This window comes from Gossypium hirsutum, chromosome D08, assembly GCF_007990345.1.
Source record: "Gossypium hirsutum isolate 1008001.06 chromosome D08, Gossypium_hirsutum_v2.1, whole genome shotgun sequence".
In the NCBI taxonomy this organism is placed as follows: domain Eukaryota; kingdom Viridiplantae; phylum Streptophyta; class Magnoliopsida; order Malvales; family Malvaceae; genus Gossypium; species Gossypium hirsutum.
Genome location: NC_053444.1, coordinates 62,719,638 through 62,738,325, shown reverse-complemented (window position 1 = coordinate 62,738,325; position 18,688 = coordinate 62,719,638). Strand labels below are relative to the sequence as shown.

General features: G+C 33.1%; 1 protein-coding gene and 1 long non-coding RNA gene across 2 annotated transcripts; both read left to right on the top strand.

Moving 5' to 3' along the window:
- Positions 1-6,535: 6,535 nt before the first annotated feature.
- On the top strand, positions 6,536-7,329 carry LOC107963566 (protein LATE FLOWERING). Its single transcript, XM_016900027.2, has one exon. It carries the CDS (start codon positions 6,625-6,627, stop codon positions 7,075-7,077), a length of 453 nt encoding a protein of 150 aa, XP_016755516.1. The 5' UTR covers positions 6,536-6,624; the 3' UTR covers positions 7,078-7,329.
- Positions 7,330-10,745: 3,416 nt separating this feature from the next.
- LOC107963567 (uncharacterized) lies at positions 10,746-11,662 on the top strand. Its single transcript, XR_001701976.2, has 2 exons — positions 10,746-10,922; positions 11,253-11,662. It is a non-coding gene; the product is annotated as an uncharacterized lncRNA (long non-coding RNA).
- The last annotated feature ends 7,026 nt before the right edge of the window (positions 11,663-18,688 follow it).

The window sequence follows — 18,688 nt, the reverse complement described above, 5'->3', positions numbered from 1 at the left end:
CATCCAAATATAATATATGTTATTTTTCTAATAAATCTTACAATTAGAGTTTTATCAAATATACATAAATATAGATTGAGTCTTAATTCGATTGGTATAATTATTGTTGTCAATGTAAGATGACTTTGTTTCAAGCCTTTTGAAGCATATTATATTCTTATTTATAGGTTGGGGAGGAATTATGGGTACTGAAGCATATTATTCTCTTATTTATAGGTTGATGAAGAGTTATGAGTAGTTTTAGACATTATCTCAAACAAAATAAATATGAGCAGAACTTATAATATGATTTTGACACATAAATAAACTTGTGAATAAGTTTTATTTGTGTTTATTTTATTTAATAAACAAATCTGAAAAGCTTATTCTTACATGTTTATTTAATTCGATAAAATAAGAAAAACATGGACAAATGAAAATGGAATTATTCGTAAGGGTGAGACGAAACCTAGGAAGAAATAATTGGCCTTAAACTGGACGGCAGAGATTGTCGTTGCTGCCATGATTTTCTTTAGCACCAACCAACCTCTTCCACAAGTTTTACAATGATGTTATACGACAACGCTTTGTTCTATTGATATAGTTGTCCACGTCCTTATGACATCACTTCGTTGTCCTCCACTACTTCAATTGGATGATTCTTCCCAACTTGGTCTAATTTCATTTTTGTCCCTATTAGACATTAGTGCTTCAATTTCACAATTTTCCTTAATTTTAGTACCTCATGATATGATATTTTAAATTTGTATCATATCATCATTTGAACTTTTTAAGCGATGGCGTGACATAATATTAGAGTGTCATGACATCATATAGATTAATATTGGGAAAAAATATCAAGTTTAGTCACTAAAGTGGATAAAAAAATTTCAAGGACCAATTTAGAAAATTTTGTTAAATTTAATGACTAAATGATACTTTATCCCTTTATATAGTGTTTGCTAGGAGTGTTTATGGACCGGATTAAATTAGGCCGAGTTCCAGCTCCAAAAAAAAATCGATTCGAGCTCAAGCATGATCCACTTAGGTTTGTTTGAATGATCTATTTTGTTAGTTGAAACACAATAAATAAAATTGTTAAAATTTATTTATAAAATTATATATAATTTATTATTTTTAAACAATAAAATGGTTGTTCGGGCTGATACAAGTGGAAAAATATAAACCCACATTTAATCTAAAGAGGTATGGATTCAACTCTCGAACACCTCTACTTTTTACTCTTAGGATCTGTTTGATTGACGGAATTGATTTTCCGGAAAATCATTTCCAACTTTTCCAACGTTTGATTGGCGGAAAACATTTTCCATTTGGAAAATAAACTCCAAAACAAGGGAAAATGAGTTACATTTTAGGGAAAATGTCTTACCCTTTCAATTTCCGTAAGACATTTTCCGTGCTCTCCTCTCTATCGCCTCCTTCATTCCTTCCTTCATTTTCGGTAGAAAACTGCTTCTGTTTATCAATTTTCCAGTAACTTATTTTTTAATTATTCAATACTTATTTTTTTAACACAATTACAAATAATTTATTTGATATTTGTTTTTTTCAATTTATAACGATTAATATTGTAGCTTAATAATTGAGTATTATTATAAATAAATCATTGCAATATATGTAAAAATAATTTAAAATATAAAAATTTATTACTATATATTAATATATGTAAAAACAACTTTTCCGAAAAATATTTTCAAAAAATCTGCCAAGCAGCAGAAAATATTTTACACAGATTCAATCAAACACCAGAAAATATTTTCCAGTAAATCATTTTACAGAAAAGTAAAACATTTTCCAGAAATCATTTTACGGAAAATATTTTACTGACAATCAAACAGACTTGATTTAAAAACCAAAAAAACAGAAAGATAATAAAGTTTTGATATTATTGCCAATAGGGTTCATCGTTTGCAATTGATATAGGTGAGTTTTGTTTAATTATATTCTGATTTTCGTTCATTTATATTATTTTGATTAGATTTTATAACTATCTGAATACATGTTTGTAATTGTATTGTACTTGTTATTAAAATATATTTTTACTTGTAAACTATTAATAAATTGATAATAATAAGGAATTGGGCCAAGCTCAAATTTTCACTTGGTCATATCACTTTATTAGGCTCACGAGGCATCATCAATGCTCTAAAATTATAAGGGCCTTAAACAATAGGGTAAATTACATTGCAGATCACTCTAAAATATTGTTTTTTTTATTTTAGTCACTTTAAATTATTTTTGGTCAATTTTAGTTACTGTAATTAAGATAATTAGTCGAATTGGTTACTGTCATTAAAAATCCCATTAGTCCACTACCAGATTGCAGATATGACTTTTTTTTTTTTACTTTTGATTATTTGATTAAAACACTTTTTTTCTGGTTTTTTGTAATATAAGTACCACCAATTTTCATTATCATCCAACACCCACCATAAGAACCACAAATCCTTGTCACCGCCCATCTCTTCTCCCCATCTCTATTGCTCCTCAGTTTAGTCATAAGAACCATGTTTCATCATAGGGGTGTACAATTGCGTTTTGACTGTTGTACGAATTAGTGTCGAAATACAACCAGACAAACTCCTAGTCGAATACTATCGGTAAATTGTAGGTGAAGTTGGAGCGAAAAACACGGGCAGTCATGTAAGGAACTACGAGTACCGTCGGATCTTGTGTAGCAGCTAGGGAGATGACAGATTTTTCAGTTCAAGGGAGTAACTTGAGTCCGATATCCAAAGTCTATTTTTTTATTACTGTTATAAGATAACTCGTTTTTTCACCACAATTTAAGAGAATCTTCTCAGTTGGGACATAGTCAACACCTAAGACAAGGTGAAAGAGTAGCAACAAGGGAGACTAAAAAGGTAACAGGCTTGGGAAAGGATTAAGTAGCAACTGAGTTCTTCAAGGACTCAGTACGAGATCCAGGGGAAGGAAAAAAGATTCAATCTTTAAGAACAAATGAAAAAGACCAAAGGAAACTCGAAATTTCTTAATTAGAAAAGACCAAAGATATGAAAGATTTAGAGGGAAAACGAGAAGCTAGTTGAAGAACAATAATGAGAAAAAAGGGGAAAAAAAAGGATAGGGGCTTTGAAATAAATTTCCCTCTAAGGCTAAAGCTTAACATAAATATTAATTGGGATAAATTTCAAAATTATACATAAACTTTAGTTTAATGTATAATTCTATATATGAATTGAAATATATATCATAAACTTTAATTCTGTGTAATTTTATAATAACATTTTAATTTGATTTATTCCTAACAAATTAGTAATATAATTATCAATCAAACATGTCCAAGGAATTAGATTTTTTTTATAATTACAAAAACATGTAATTAATTACACATTCTACCCATTGAAAGTCGTATCTTGCAGAAATCGTGCTCCATTTTGGGCAAATGAAATGCTCAAATATAAAATGGAGTAATATCAGGATAGTCCCTGAAAACTTATCAAAATTTCAATATAGTCTATCCACTTTAAAATTTATCAGAATTTTGATATGGTCCCTCCACTTATAAATTTTATTTTCTAAATTAGAAAAGTACTAAAAATTATAATAAGAATTTTAAAAAATTAAAATATTGGAATACAATTACTTTAAAAATATAGGAATATAAAATTTACTAGTTAAAACCTATATGTTACTTTTAAACTTACAAAGTAGTTTTAATATTGGTATTCTTTTACTAATAATAAAAATTAAAAAATTATAATTTTAAATTGGATGGACTATATTGAAAATTTGATATACATTCAAGGGTCATTTATGATATTATAATTTTGTAAATATTATTAGTAAAAAATATCAATATTAAAACTATTTTGTAAGTTTAAAAGTAACATATAGGTTTCAATTTAAAATTGCAAGTATAAATTTTAGATTCCCATATTTTAATTTTTTAAATTCTTATAATAACTTGTAATTTAAATATTCTCCACTTTAAAACTTGGAGAATAAAATTCTTATAAAATTTAGATTCCCATATAATATATTATAGTTAGGGCCGAATGTAAAGGTAGTTGGTGGGTCTTGGTTCTGCAATTTTTCTTTATTATTAAATTTATATATACTAATATTATATTTTTATTTAAAAATAAAAAAAATGGTTTAAAATGATGGAATCATAAATAAATTCACATATATATTTTAATTTCTCAAAAATTTATAATTAAATTTTGATCTTTCTTGAAATTTTTTATAGATCGGCCCTTGATTGGGGCCATAAAAAGAAAGTTCATATTCTAACTCTTGTTAAAATGAAATCAAAGTCCGTAAGAATTATGTTTATGGTCCATAAATAAATAAAAAAACAAAAACTTTCTGATTTCTCTTTAGTTGAGAAAACGCAGAGGTAGGTAGGTAGGTATAGAGGTATTCAAACAGTCGATTCAGTTATTAATCGAACTAAACTAGTATTAATCGAACTTTTTAATTCTTTAATTGTTAACTGAACCAAAATTTTTCTAAAAAAATTAGCTGAACTGAAATATTTCGGTTAACTGAATTAACCGAAATTTATATATTTTTAGTTAAAATAAGTATAAACATCCTGAACCATAAATCATATCAGCTAAAAACCTTCAACCTTCATTTTTCCAATAGTTGTGAAGAATTCTAACAAGTTTTATTAATTCTAATTTATATGTACATATACAATTCAAAATGGCTTAATTGAATGCCAATTTTTACTTCTGCAATCATATGACACTCCCCAAAAGTAAGGGGTTTCGAATGACAAACCTCTTCTTTAACAAACGGAAGGTATTTGCGATAAGGGGTTTTGAGACAAACAACGATTGGGATGAAGGATTAGGGATTTGGGAGATTAGGAAATATTGGAATAGGGTGCGAGTTACTGACTTATTTTCAAATTTTTAAGAATTTTAATTTTTATTAAATTATTTATTTAATATAAATAATTTTATAACTAAATTAATTATTTGAATTGGATTGGGTTCTAAATGTTTATTTGGGTTAAGTTAGTAGGGGCCTGTGCTGAGTAGTGGCTGGGGCCTACGTAGGTTGTGGGAAGTGGGTTGGTAATGTATATTATTTCTTTAGATTAATTATTCGATTTCGAATCGAATTAATTAATAATTAAATTTTTAAAGAAAATATTAATTAATTTTTGATTGAATTAAATTAATTAATTAATGAATTAATCAAATTAAATTCATTCAATCAATTAATTCAATTTTAATCGAAATTTCGACTAGATATAATAGGGCCAATTGCATGGGATTGGCGGTGGAGAAACCGCACCAGTAGTGACTCACCCGACTGACTGGCAGTTTAAAGTCAGTTGATCCAAACAGCAGCAGAGAAAAAGGTTGAATATATTAATTAATGAGTAAGGGCACCCATGCCATGCACCCAGTGGTTCAGTTTCAGAGAATCAAGTGGGCTATACTGACTTTTAGCCTTTAAGCCATTCAACACACTTCACAAACCTCATCTTCCAATATCTCTTCTGACACTCTGCTCTCCACCATGTGGATGTCTTCACAAAGCTCAAATGTAACCCAAAGTAGGATTTTTGATAATGTTTAAGTTTAAATATTGTAAATGAAAATGTTAATAATATTGAGAGAGGTTTTTTTTTTAATTCGATTCTAAATTTAGTTAAGAATAAAATGTAGTTATCATGTAAAGATTTAGAATTTTATATGAGAATTAAACCTTTCGAAAGAGTCAAACAGTTCCAAATAAATAATTTTTGTACATTTCACCTGAATTTGTAGTAAATGCTAATGTATTTAGATGATAACTATGTTAGAAACTTGATATTCATGGCACCAACCAAAATTCTTTTGGGTAAATAACACTTAACGTCACTAAATTATTAATAAGTTTATATTTTGGTCATTCAACTTCAAAATGTTACAAATTAGTCATTGAACTATTCAAAAATCTAGCTAGGAAGCTCCAAGCGATAATTCGACAATTATAGTAGATTAGTATCCACCAGCGAGTATAAGAACATGCGTTAGATCCAAGTCGATTTGACGCTCAATGTTGGAAATTAAAAAAGAGAGTTATTTTAGATTTTGATTGGCAGATTCGTGACGCTCAAAATTATTTCATGAAAAAAATTAAACTATAGAAGGTAAGGAAAATTTGAGCTTTCAATTAGTGCGGACATTGTGAACAAAAAAGGTCATACAGTAATGATTTTAATAATCCAATGACTTCAATGAAAACTTTCGAATAATTTATAACCACTTTATAATTTTTAAAATTAAGTAATCAAAATATAAATTTACTAGTAATTTAATTACCTAATTTACCTGATTTCTTTTCCAAAACCCAAAAACATTTATTCCCACCAACGAACACACACTTGGCCTCAACATGCAGAAACGTCTTGGAGTATACTTTCTCCTCTCTTCAATTATTTATTTTTATCTCTTTGAGTTCCCATTTCCCAAGCCCATACAGTTCCCATGTACAGTCAAGCTCAAGCTGAAATCACTCCATTCAATAACTATATATACATATATATGTTCAGAGCCTTCACGTTCTCCGATACTTTCACTCATCTGCTTCCATTCTTAATTCAATTACTTTCCCTTCACTTGCCATTTCTCCTTTTCAAAGCTCTAACTTCTATCAATGTTCACAGTCAGGGAAGACGCCCCAACAGCCAGGGTTTTTTCTTGTTTGTTCTGTTCCAGAAAGTTTTACAGCTCTCAAGCATTGGGTGGCCATCAAAATGCTCACAAGAAAGAAAGAACCGCTGCAAGGAAGGCTAAACAACGAGCACCCGAAAATGGATCAACAAGTAGCTTCTCGCCACCTTGTGCACCACCACCAACAAGCCGGTGTTTGGGGTTTTTGCATTCTCCGATGTATATAGCAACTCAAGTTGCTAACAGATTTGTATGGAATGGTGGTGGTGGCGATGGAAATCGGCACCTTCGATTTGAAGATGAACAGCCAAGTTACTTGGATTGGCAGAGTGGCATACGGTGCAATGGAGGGTTGTTAGCAATGGAAGAGGATAACAATGGAGTTGTTGATCATAAGGGCAACGATCAAAAGCTTGATCTATCTCTTCATTTATGAGCAAATTTTTTTTGTTGGGGTTTTTTGGTTTCAATTATTTTACTTTGTTTTAACAATAAAAAGAAAATATCATGAGTTGATTCATTCTTTTGCAAAGTGGTGTGGAAGAGGTTGGAGATGAAAGGATATCACAAGTTATTTAGTCAATTTTTTAGATTTTTGCTTATAGGCCATAACAATTATAATGCTCTTATAAGAGTGAGTTGTGAGGGTGGGCTTGTATGCACGAAAATAAATCAATGAATTTTTCTTAATTTTATTTTATTTTTACTTTTTAAAATAAAGAGTACCTCCCTCTATTTTAGTTATAATATATTTAGATTTTTTTTGTAAGATAGAAGAGTTAGTGTTTGACCGGATTGAGTAAAATTTTTTTAAGTTAATTTAATTGATAAATTTTATTTTATCATCCTAACTTGATTTGAATTTTTTTCGAATCGAGTCAAGTGAAATGATATTCAATTTGAGTCGAATTGAGTGAAATTGTTCGAGATAAATTAAAAAACAAATTAAATTTGTTAAATTAAAATCTTATTACAATACAATTAATTCCATTTTAGAGTACATAAATTTGAAACCATATATATTTGAAAATTATTTCAAAGCAAAATAAGAAAAAAACCATATTTTAATATGATAAAATTTATTTTATTTAGTTCCCAAAATTATGATTTTAGAAAATTTTTAATTTTTATACATTATTTAGAATTTTTATTTTTTAAATGTAAATTTTAGAAATTTTATAAATATTTTAGATTTTAAAATTTATTTCGAAATTTTGAAAATTATTTTGAAGTGAACTTTTGCAACTCGAACCAACTAACCATTGAAATTTTGACCAGACCGTGTTGATATTTGAAGTTAGGACACACGGCCGTGTCCTAATCCGTGTGTCCGACCGTGTGGGTATTTGAAATTGGGTCACATGGTTGTGTCGCTAGGCCGTGTAACTTTTTGAGCCCATGTGGTTCCTCTTGCACCTAAAATTAAAATGACGCACGGCCGTGTGAGGTGATCGTGTATGGCATACGGTTGTGCGATAGCTCGTGTCCCAAACCGTGTGCTCCCTTAATAACCCCTAAAACAAGCCTTTTCAAATACCATTTCTTAACCACCAAACCATACCATCTATAGCTACATTTACATGCTTAAATCACATTCAAAATCACCTAAAACATGTCAAGAATCATTCAACCTATACCTAACCATTGTGCCTACATTAGATTTCACAACTCATTTACCTAAAACACATCAATTTCAACATCATAAATCCATGACCAGAACATACATTACACACATATCATATAATAATTTCATTCTCAAATTATACCTAGCCTATTTCACATGATCAAAAGCACATTCAAATCACCAACAACATGCCAAATATTCATCTATTTTATGTCCAACCAATATGTCATTCAAAGGCATCACATTTCACACACCAAACTTAGTCCCATTTAACATCTCAAAGTCTTAATTTGAACCTATGCCAAAATAACTCATTCCAAAATATGCCATCATACCATATAATATCTACTAACTATAGAGTATGCATAAGGGTTCATCCACTCATATTTGCACCTATTATTTACATGCCATCATCTATCATCATTAACCACAACAAGTTTGGCATAACTCAAAACAAGCCAAATCATTTGAATAACCTTTTAACCCTATCAGATGCTATTTATAACCATTAACCAAAACTACCAATATGATGAATGGATAGTGTGATGATGCTCCGACGAGATTCCAATCGATTGAGCTTTTCGATAATCTACAAAATAAAGAAAACAACTATGTAACACTACACCAAAACAGGCTTTTAGCGGCATTTTTAGTGGCGTTTGGACAAAAAAACGCCGCTAAAAATCGAGCATTAGCGGCACTTTATGTAAAACGTCGCTAAAGATCGAGATTTAGCGGCGCTTACAGGAAAGCGCCGCTAAAAATGAGCATTAGCGGCATTTTTTGGAAAAACGCAGCAAAAACCTAAGCCCAACGGCATCGTTTTTGAACTTTTGGGGCTTTAGCGGCGTTTTTAAAAAAGCGTCGCTAATGCTCAGGGCTTTAGTGGCGTTTTTGAAGAAGCGACGCTAATGCTCAGGGCTTTAGCGGCGTTTTTGAAGAAGCGCCGCTAATGCTCAAGGATTTAGCGGCGTTTTTGAAGAAGCGCCGTTAATGCTCAGGGATTTAGCGGCGTTTTTTGGAGAAGCGCCGCTAACTTGGGGCTTTAGCGGCGTTTTTGGGGAAGCGCCGCAAAAACATTTTATCTGTCTATTTACTATTTAATTTGTTTATTTATATTAATTAAAATTCAATTTATTTTTAATTGAATATTTGTTAAAAATGGATAAATTTGAAATAATGAAACTTAGAAATAATTTGAAATAAAAAACATAGAAAAATATTTGTTAAAAATGGAAAAATTAAAATACTATTATTTAAAATAATTTTAAAATTTTTTGGGTACATGACTGATTGATTTTTAATTTATATATTAAATAATTTCATATATAATTGTAAAAGATACGATAGTATTAATTTTAAAATATTTAATTAATTATCATTATAGTTTAGGGTATATGGTTTAGGGTATATGGTTAATTTAGGATTTAAGGCCGGTTTAGGAGTTACAATTTTAAGGTTTATAGATAATGGAATTAGGGATTAGGGATTAGGGATTCTAGTTTAAGGGTTGTGATTTAAGGGTTAGGGGTTAAGAGTTAGAGGTTAGAGATTAAGAGTTATAGATTTAAGGTTTATGGATTCGGTGTTAGGTTAGGGTTTAGAGTTTAGATTAATTAGTATGTTTTAATTTGTATTAAATAAGGTTTAAGGGTTAGAGATTTGAGTTAAGGTTTAGGGTTTAGATTAATCAATATTTTTTAAGTTATATATTAAATAAGGTTTAGGGGTTTGTAGTTAGGGGTTAGGGCGTTCAAGACTAATGATTTAGGGTTTAGAGATTCAATGTCATATTAAGGTTTAAAGTTTAGATTAATTAGTATTTTTTAATTTATATATTAATTAAGTTTTTATATAATTGTAAAAGAGGGGTTAGGGGTTTATGTTTTATGATTTAAGGTTTAAGAGATAGGGGTTAAGGGTTTAGGGTTTAGATTAATTGATGTTTTTTAATTTATATATTAAATAATTTCTTATATAATTGTAAAAGAGATAATATTAATTTGAATATATTAACATTATGATTATAGTTTAAATTATTTAAGAGATAATAGATAAACTTTATATATATATTAAATGGTTTAGGATTTAAGGTTTACTTGAGATTTATAAATGATAAAATTTTATACAATCAATTAATGCTTTTGTTTTTAAAAATATTTAATGTAAACCATTTGATATATTTAAATATTAGATTATAAAAAAATTGATAAAAAAAAGTAACAGATTGATATGGATAAGTAACTATCTATTTTAGATAGGACCAAATTATAACAAATAAAAATAAAATACAAATGTAAGAAATAACATCGTTTTTGTTGAAAACACCACAAAAAAAGAACAATAGTAGCTTTTTTCTTTCAATCGCCAGTAATATTTTTGCAAAACGACGTCGTTTTGTGTTTATATATTTTTTATCCCAAAATTTCAAATGAAATATATTTTTCCCCCTTCTTTTTCCCAAAACCGATTCCCCCCATCCTCAGAAATCTTTTCTTTTTTCTCCATTTTATTTTTCCCGAACCATTTCTACCTTACCCCGATTCCCTTTATTTCCCCCCCCCCCAATTTCCCCAAATTGGCAGCCCTCTGCATCTCCTCAAAGGGTACAGATTCATGGATACCCCACGCTACCACAATCTGCATCTCCTCAAACGGTACAGATTCATTTTCGACTATCTTTGCAAATATTTTTTTGTTTGAACGAATAATCTTCAGAAAATGGATTTTAACGCGGAGGAGAAAGAGGAATTTGGATTCTCAAGAAACTATTTCTTAGCAAAAGAAATGGGCAGTTTTGGGAAGAAATCTGCTCGTAAACTCAGTGATCAGAATCGACACCATTTCAACAAAAGAAAAACGGCGCCGTACCAAATCTAGGGCAAACAACCCCCCTTATAACTAAAAAGCTGTCATTTTTTCAACCAAATCCAAACCCTAAACTGCGTCTCTCCCAATTTTTTCTTCACTTTGAGTTTTTCTTGCAGGAGTTTATAGAGAGGTGAGACCAAGTAATTTTGGGTTACAACAGAGAAACCAAAGTAACAAAAAAGGTGGATATAGATGGGATCTTGGGTAACCGAGATTCGAAGCTAGGCAAATCAAGTATACCCAGGAGACAACAATGGGTTAAAAGAAGAGAAACATGGCTGGTTATACTTGGTGTCATCCTCCATGCCGTTTACATGTTAGTTATTTACTTATTTTAGCTTTATACTAAAAAGCGCCGTTAAAGGTCTAAAAAAGCGCCGCTAAAAGCCTGTTTTGGTGTAGTGGTTAGTCTTTAGTAGTTTCTGGTTATGTATTTCACCAACAACTTATGAATGATGCATTTGTAATTAATTGGATTTGGTTACAGCTGTACTAATAAGATCAGTTCAACTCAAAATTGATGATTTGATTGGTTTAATAGCCAATTCGATTGTTATAATATTAATCCAAAATAGTCAATAAAATATTTTTAATCTAGGATAAATATATATTTTGATATTTGAACTTGGTTTCAAGGTTCAAATTGGTACTTAAAGTTTAGGGTTTAAATAGGAGGATAATGCACTTCTAATCACTCAAACCCACGCGATTTTAAACTTTTAAAAATTAACAATTCAATTTAATTTAGTTCTTTAACCTAAAACTTTGAAGTTTGGCTCTCAATAATTTATAATTTATGCTAATCATTTTAATTAAAATATTTTAATTTTGATTTTTTTTTCAAAGTGAGCAATCGATCAATTCAATCCAATCCAAAGATTTAAAAAACTCTTTTACGAATTAAAATAGAACCAAATTCTCTATAAAATCAACAAAATCAAATTAATTATGAATAATTTACTGCTCTACCTATGATTGAATTACTAAATAATATTGGCAGAAAATACAAATTTTTTTTTGTAAATATAATTTTAATATTAATTTTTTCTTTCACTTCATGGATATGACAAAATTTGCTATTTAAAATTGAAAGCGATTAATTTAGTTTTGAATTTTCAAAATGAAAATAAATTTATCGGACCTACAACATACTCGACAAAACTAAAATTCACCCGTTGAATTGTTTTAGTTAGTTTGACCTGACTATTGCACACCTTAGTTTTGCTCCTGGAATGTATGTATACTGGTATCATTGGACTGGTATCAGTTTGAGAGCAAGCAACGAAATTTTCCGAAGAAAAGTGTCATCTCCTACTTCTTTCTTCCTCGTACTTTCTTCTGATGTTTCTTTCTTCTTTCTTTCTTTATTTGCTTAATTATATCTATATCTATGCTTAGAATTTTGAAAATTGGGCAAAGCATCAATATATTCCTTTCTTTATGAAGACCAAAACCAACACCCAAGAAAAGAATCTACTAACCATGAGGCTTGGATTAATTTGATGAAGCAATTTCATTTTTGTGCTTCTTCTTCTAAATAATTTCACAATATCTGAGAGTTTGGACAGAAAGAGAGATGGAAATTCAACATTTTGGCTATCACCATCCTTTGGTCTTCATCCAAGCTCGCACTGTTGCAAGCAAAACAGCTCTTTGCCTTGTGTGTGAGAAACCTGTAGTGGGCTGCAGCTACGGCTGCAATCAATGTCAGTTTTATCTTCACAAGGGATGTGCTAAGTTAGAGTTAGCCCCCAAGATTCAGCATTCCTTCCACCCCAAACACCCTCTCACTCTTCTGTCAAAATCACCTTATTTTGGGTTTGGAATTTGCAATTTTTATCGTAAGAAATTTGGGGGATTTATTTATAATTGTAATGATTGTAGTTTCGATCTGCACATCAATTGTGCTTTGCTTCAATCATCCATTGCTGCAAATTTTCCTAATTCTTTGCACCCCCATCTTTTGTTATTCATTCAAAATCATAACAACGAAGTCAAGTCTCATTGCTCCGGATGTCAGAATCCAATATCTGGTCCAATTTACCACTGTTCAGATTGCACATATCCTTATTTTAACCTTCATAAGGAATGTGCTGAACTACCCCTTGAGATTAATTACCCCTACGATCGTAGGCATCCTCTTACTCTCTTGCCACAACCGCCTGTTGGGTATGGGTCCCACTATGTGGGAAACCCATATTTTCTGGCACAAATGTTTTGTCTTCCTTTTCTTTTGTTTTTTGTCAAAAGCCAATTTTTTGGCTTATTAACAGGGAATGGGCAGAAATTTTTCGGCAGAGAGAGAGCTAAAAAAAAAAATCAGATTTTCAAGCTTGGTGCAGCAGTGATCAACTCTTCGATCGAAGGTCCATCCGTGGTTCGATTGAGCTGATTTTTGGACAGCAGCTAGGTGATAAGGTGTTCTTGACTTTGTACGGTCGGATTTTTCATCCGAGTCTTGTAGCGTCGGAAATACCCATTTTTCAGCAGCTACGTTTTTGGTGATGTTCTCTCATTTTTCTCTCTTTTGCTAAAGATTACATGTTGTTAGCCTTGTCGGAGTTGAATGCTTGTTGTAGGCTTGATATTGTGATCTTGTAGTTGAACATTTGATGATAGTGGAGCTCTTTATCGGACTCTAAAGTCCCGTGGTTTTTACCCTTAATTTAGAGGGGTTTTCCACGTAAAAATATCGGTGTCTCTATTTATTTTTGTTGTGGTTGCATTAGTTGATTTGTGGTTGATTAAGGTTGCTAGAGAACATATCTTGTGCTATTGTGCTTGCCATAATTTTTACAGGAGTTATAAGGAGAGAAAGAACACCGGTTGTGCTTTCGCTTTGTTTCGGTTGTTCGGTTTCTTCCCAACAAACTGGTACCAGAGCTTGGTTATTGTGTCAGATAATTATGGAAATTAATACGAGCAAGATGATTATGTTGAATGGCACAAATTATCAACTTTGGCGGAATAAAATGAAGGACTTGTTGTTTGTGAAGGCTTTGCATCTTCCGGTCTTTACTACTCAAAAACCCGATTCGAAAAGTGATGAAGAATGGGAATTTGAGCATCAACAAGTGTGTGGCTTTATTCGGCAATTTGTTGAAGAAAATGTTTACAATCACATTGATCAGGAGACACATGCTCGAACATTGTGGGAGAAGCTTGAAAGCTTGTATGCTTCGAGGTCGGGCAATAACAAGTTATTTTTGCTGAAGAAAATGATGGCGCTGAAATATAAAGAAGGAATGTCTATAGCTGACCATGTTAGTGAATTTCAGAGTATGATGAATCAGTTGCTTGGTATGGGTGTCAAATTTGATGACGAGATTTTAGGACTTTGGTTGCTTGCTACTCTACCAGACTCTTGGGAGACCTTTCGAGTCTCACTCATTAATTCTGCCCCACAGGGTATTATTACTTTGGATTTGGCTAAGAGTGGTGTGTTGAATGAAGAGGTTAGAAGAAGATCTCAGGGTTCTACATCACAGTCCGAGGTGTTGGTTATCGAGAACAGGGGGAGAAACAGAGACAAAGATGGAAAGGGTAGAGATAAAAGCCGAAGCAAGTCAAGATCGAGATACAAGAATCTTGAGTGTCATCATTGTGGTAAGAAAGGTCATATCAAGAAATATTGCTTCAAGTGGAAGAAAGAGAACAAAGGTGGTGGTGATAAACACGACCGGAATGACGATGAAAAATCCGAGCGTGTTGCTACTGTTACTCGTGAAGATTTGTTAGTTATTTGTGATCAGAATTTGGTCAACCTAGCATGCGACGAGACTAGTTGGGTGATTGATACTGGTGCATCACTTCATGTCACGTCGAGGAAGGAATTCTTCACATCTTATACTCCTGGTGATTTTGGGGTATTGAAGATGGGTAATGATGGTTTGGTTTCGGTTATTGGTATGGGAGATGTTAGCTTGGTAAGTAACAATGGAACAAAGTTAACTCTCAAGGATGTCAGACATGCACCGGATGTCCGTTTGAATTTGATTTCTGCAGGAAAGCTTGATGATGAGGGATTCTGTAACACCTTCAGTGAAGGGCAGTGGAAGCTGACTAAAGGCTCCTTAGTTGTGGCTCGAGGAAAGAAGAGCTCAAATTTGTACTTGATGCAAGCTTTGACTTCTCGAGAGACGGTGAATGTGACACTGAATGACAACTCAACTGAGTTGTGGCATAAACGACTCAGTCACATGAGTGAGAAGGGGCTTAACTGTTTAGCGAAGAAGAATCAACTTTCAGGTTTAAAGAATGCTACACTGAAGAATTGTGCTCATTGTCTAGCAGGAAAGCAGAAAAGAGTTTCATTTAGAAGCCATCCTCCTCATAGGAAATCAGAGTTGCTAGAGTTGGTCCATTCAGATGTTTGTGGTCCGATAAAAGTAAGATCACATGGTGGTGCACTTTACTTTGTGACTTTCATTGATGATTGTTCAAGAAAGCTATGGGTTTACACTTTGAAGTCTAAAAATCAAGTCTTTGAGGTGTTTAAACAGTTTCAAGCATCAGTTGAAAGGGAAACTGGGAAGAAGTTGAAGTGCATTCGTACTGATAATGGTGGCGAGTACACAGGGTCGTTTCATGAGTATTGTCTGCGACAGGGAATCAGACATCAGAGAACACCACCAAAGACTCCACAGTTAAATGGGTTAGCTGAAAGAATGAACCGAACATTGATTGAGAGAGTCAGATGTTTGTTGTCAGATGCAAAGTTACCAAGATCGTTTTGGGCTGAAGCTTTGAATACAGTGACACATGTGATAAATCTGTCTCCTAGTGTTCCTTTGAAAGGTGATGTGCCAGATAGAGTTTGGTTTGGTAAAGACGTGTCATATGATCACCTACGTGTGTTCGGTTGTAAAGCATTTGTTCATGTTCCAAAGGATGAAAGATCCAAGTTGGATGCCAAGGCTCGACAATGCATTTTTATTGGTTATGGTCTAGATGGTGAGTTTGGTTATAGACTCTATGATCCAGTTCAGAAGAAACTCGTGAGAAGCAGAGATGTTGTCTTCATTGAGGATCAGACCATTGATGACATTGATAAGACGGAGAAAGTGGATTCACAAGGTAGTGGTGACTTGATCGATGTGAATCCGGTTCCCCTAGACTCTTCACCAGATCCTATCCAGGATGATGTGCATGGTGATGTTAGTGGTGACCATCAGACTATAGGTGACTTTGATACTCCCATGGATGATGTTGTGAATGATCAACAACAAGCACCTATAGCTCCACCAGCAGTTCCACTTCGAAGGTCTTCTAGAGATCGACGATCTTCTGTCAGGTATTCTCCTGATGAATATGTTCTTTTGACTGACGGGGGAGAACCTGAATGTTATGAAGAGGCTATGGAGAGTGAATGCAAAGATCAGTGGGTTGAAGCGATGAAAGGCGAACTTCAATCATTGCATGAGAACCATACTTTTGAATTGGTGAAACTGCCTAAGGGCAAAAGAGCTTTGAAGAATCGGTGGGTTTACAGGTTGAAGCAAGAAGAGAAGTCTTCATCTCCACGATACAAAGCTAGATTGGTCGTCAAGGGTTATACTCAGAAAAAGGGGGTTGATTTTGAAGAAATATTTTCTCCGGTTGTGAAGATGTCCTCTATCAGAACTATACTGAGTCTGGCAGCTTGTTATGACCTAGAGGTTGAACAAATGGATGTGAAAACTGCTTTTCTTCATGGTGACTTGGAAGAAGAGCTTTACATGGAGCAGCCAGAGGGTTTTGTTGCACAAGGGAAAGAGGACTATGTGTGCAGATTGAAGAAGAGCTTGTATGGTTTGAAGCAAGCTCCAAGGCAATGGTACAAGAAGTTTGAGTCTGTTATGGGGGAGCAAGGCTACAAGAAGACTACTTCTGATCATTGCGTGTTTGTTAAGAGATTCTCTGGTGATGATTTTATTATTCTTTTGCTCTATGTTGATGATATGCTTATTGTTGGTCAGAATGCTTCTAGAATTGAGAAGTTGAAACAAGAGTTGAGTAAATCCTTTGCAATGAAGGATTTGGGGCCAGCAAAGCAAATTCTTGGCATAAGACTGACACGTGATAGAAAGGCCAAGAAATTATGGTTATCACAACAGAGGTACATTGAGAAAGTACTTCAAAGGTTTAGTATGGACAAAGCTAAAGCGGTGAATACTCCCTTTGCTATGCACTTTAGATTGAGTGTTAAGCATAGTCCTTCCACAGAAAAGGAGAAGGAAGAGATGCAGAAAATTCCTTACTCTTCAGCCGTGGGTAGTTTGATGTACGCAATGGTTTGCACGAGACCAGACTTGGCTTATGCCGTTGGTACAGTTAGTCGGTTTCTTTCTAATCCAGGCAGAGAGCATTGGAATGCAGTGAAGTGGATTATGAGATATCTTCGTGGCACTTCCAACATGAAAATTTGTTTCGGCAATGAGAAACCTGTTCTTGTTGGGTATACAGATTCAGACATGGCCGGAGACATTGACTCGAGGAGATCTACTTCAGGTTACTTAATCACTTATGCAGGGGGAGCTGTGGCATGGCAATCGAGACTGCAAAAGTGTGTTGCATTGTCCACCACCGAATCAGAGTTCATTGCAGCAACCGAAGCGTGTAAGGAGATGCTTTGGATGAAGAAGTTTGTGCATGAGCTTGGTTTTACTCAGGAGAAGTATGTCCTGTACTGTGATAGCCAGAGTGCTATTCATCTTGGTAAGAACTCAACTTTTCATGCTAGATCTAAGCATATTGATGTGAGGTACCATTGGATACGAGATGTTCTTGAAGCTAAGCTGTTAGAGCTTGAGAAGATACACACTAATGATAATGGTGCTGATATGTTGACGAAGGCCTTACCAAGAGGAAAGTTTGAAGCATGTTGTTTGACCTCCGGCATGGAGGCATTCCCCACATAGTTGGAGGGGGAGATTTGTTGGGTATGGGTCCCACTATGTGGGAAACCCATATTTTCTGGCACAAATGTTTTGTCTTCCTTTTCTTTTGTTTTTTGTCAAAAGCCAATTTTTTGGCTTATTAACAGGGAATGGGCAGAAATTTTTCGGCAGAGAGAGAGCTAAAAAAAAAAATCAGATTTTCAAGCTTGGTGCAGCAATGATCAACTCTTCGATCGAAGGTCCATCCGTGGTTCGATTGAGCTGATTTTTGGACAGCAGCTAGGTGATAAGGTGTTCTTGACTTTGTACGGTCGGATTTTTCATCCGAGTCTTGTAGCGTCGGAAATACCCATTTTTCAGCAGCTACGTTTTTGGTGATGTTCTCTCATTTTTCTCTCTTTTGCTAAAGATTACATGTTGTTAGCCTTGTCGGAGTTGAATGCTTGTTGTAGGCTTGATATTGTGATCTTGTAGTTGAACATTTGATGATAGTGGAGCTCTTTATCAGACTCTAAAGTCCCGTGGTTTTTACCCTTAATTTAGAGGGGTTTTCCACGTAAAAATATCGGTGTCTCTATTTATTTTTGTTGTGGTTGCATTAGTTGATTTGTGGTTGATTAAGGTTGCTAGAGAACATATCTTGTGCTATTGTGCTTGCCATAATTTTTACAGGA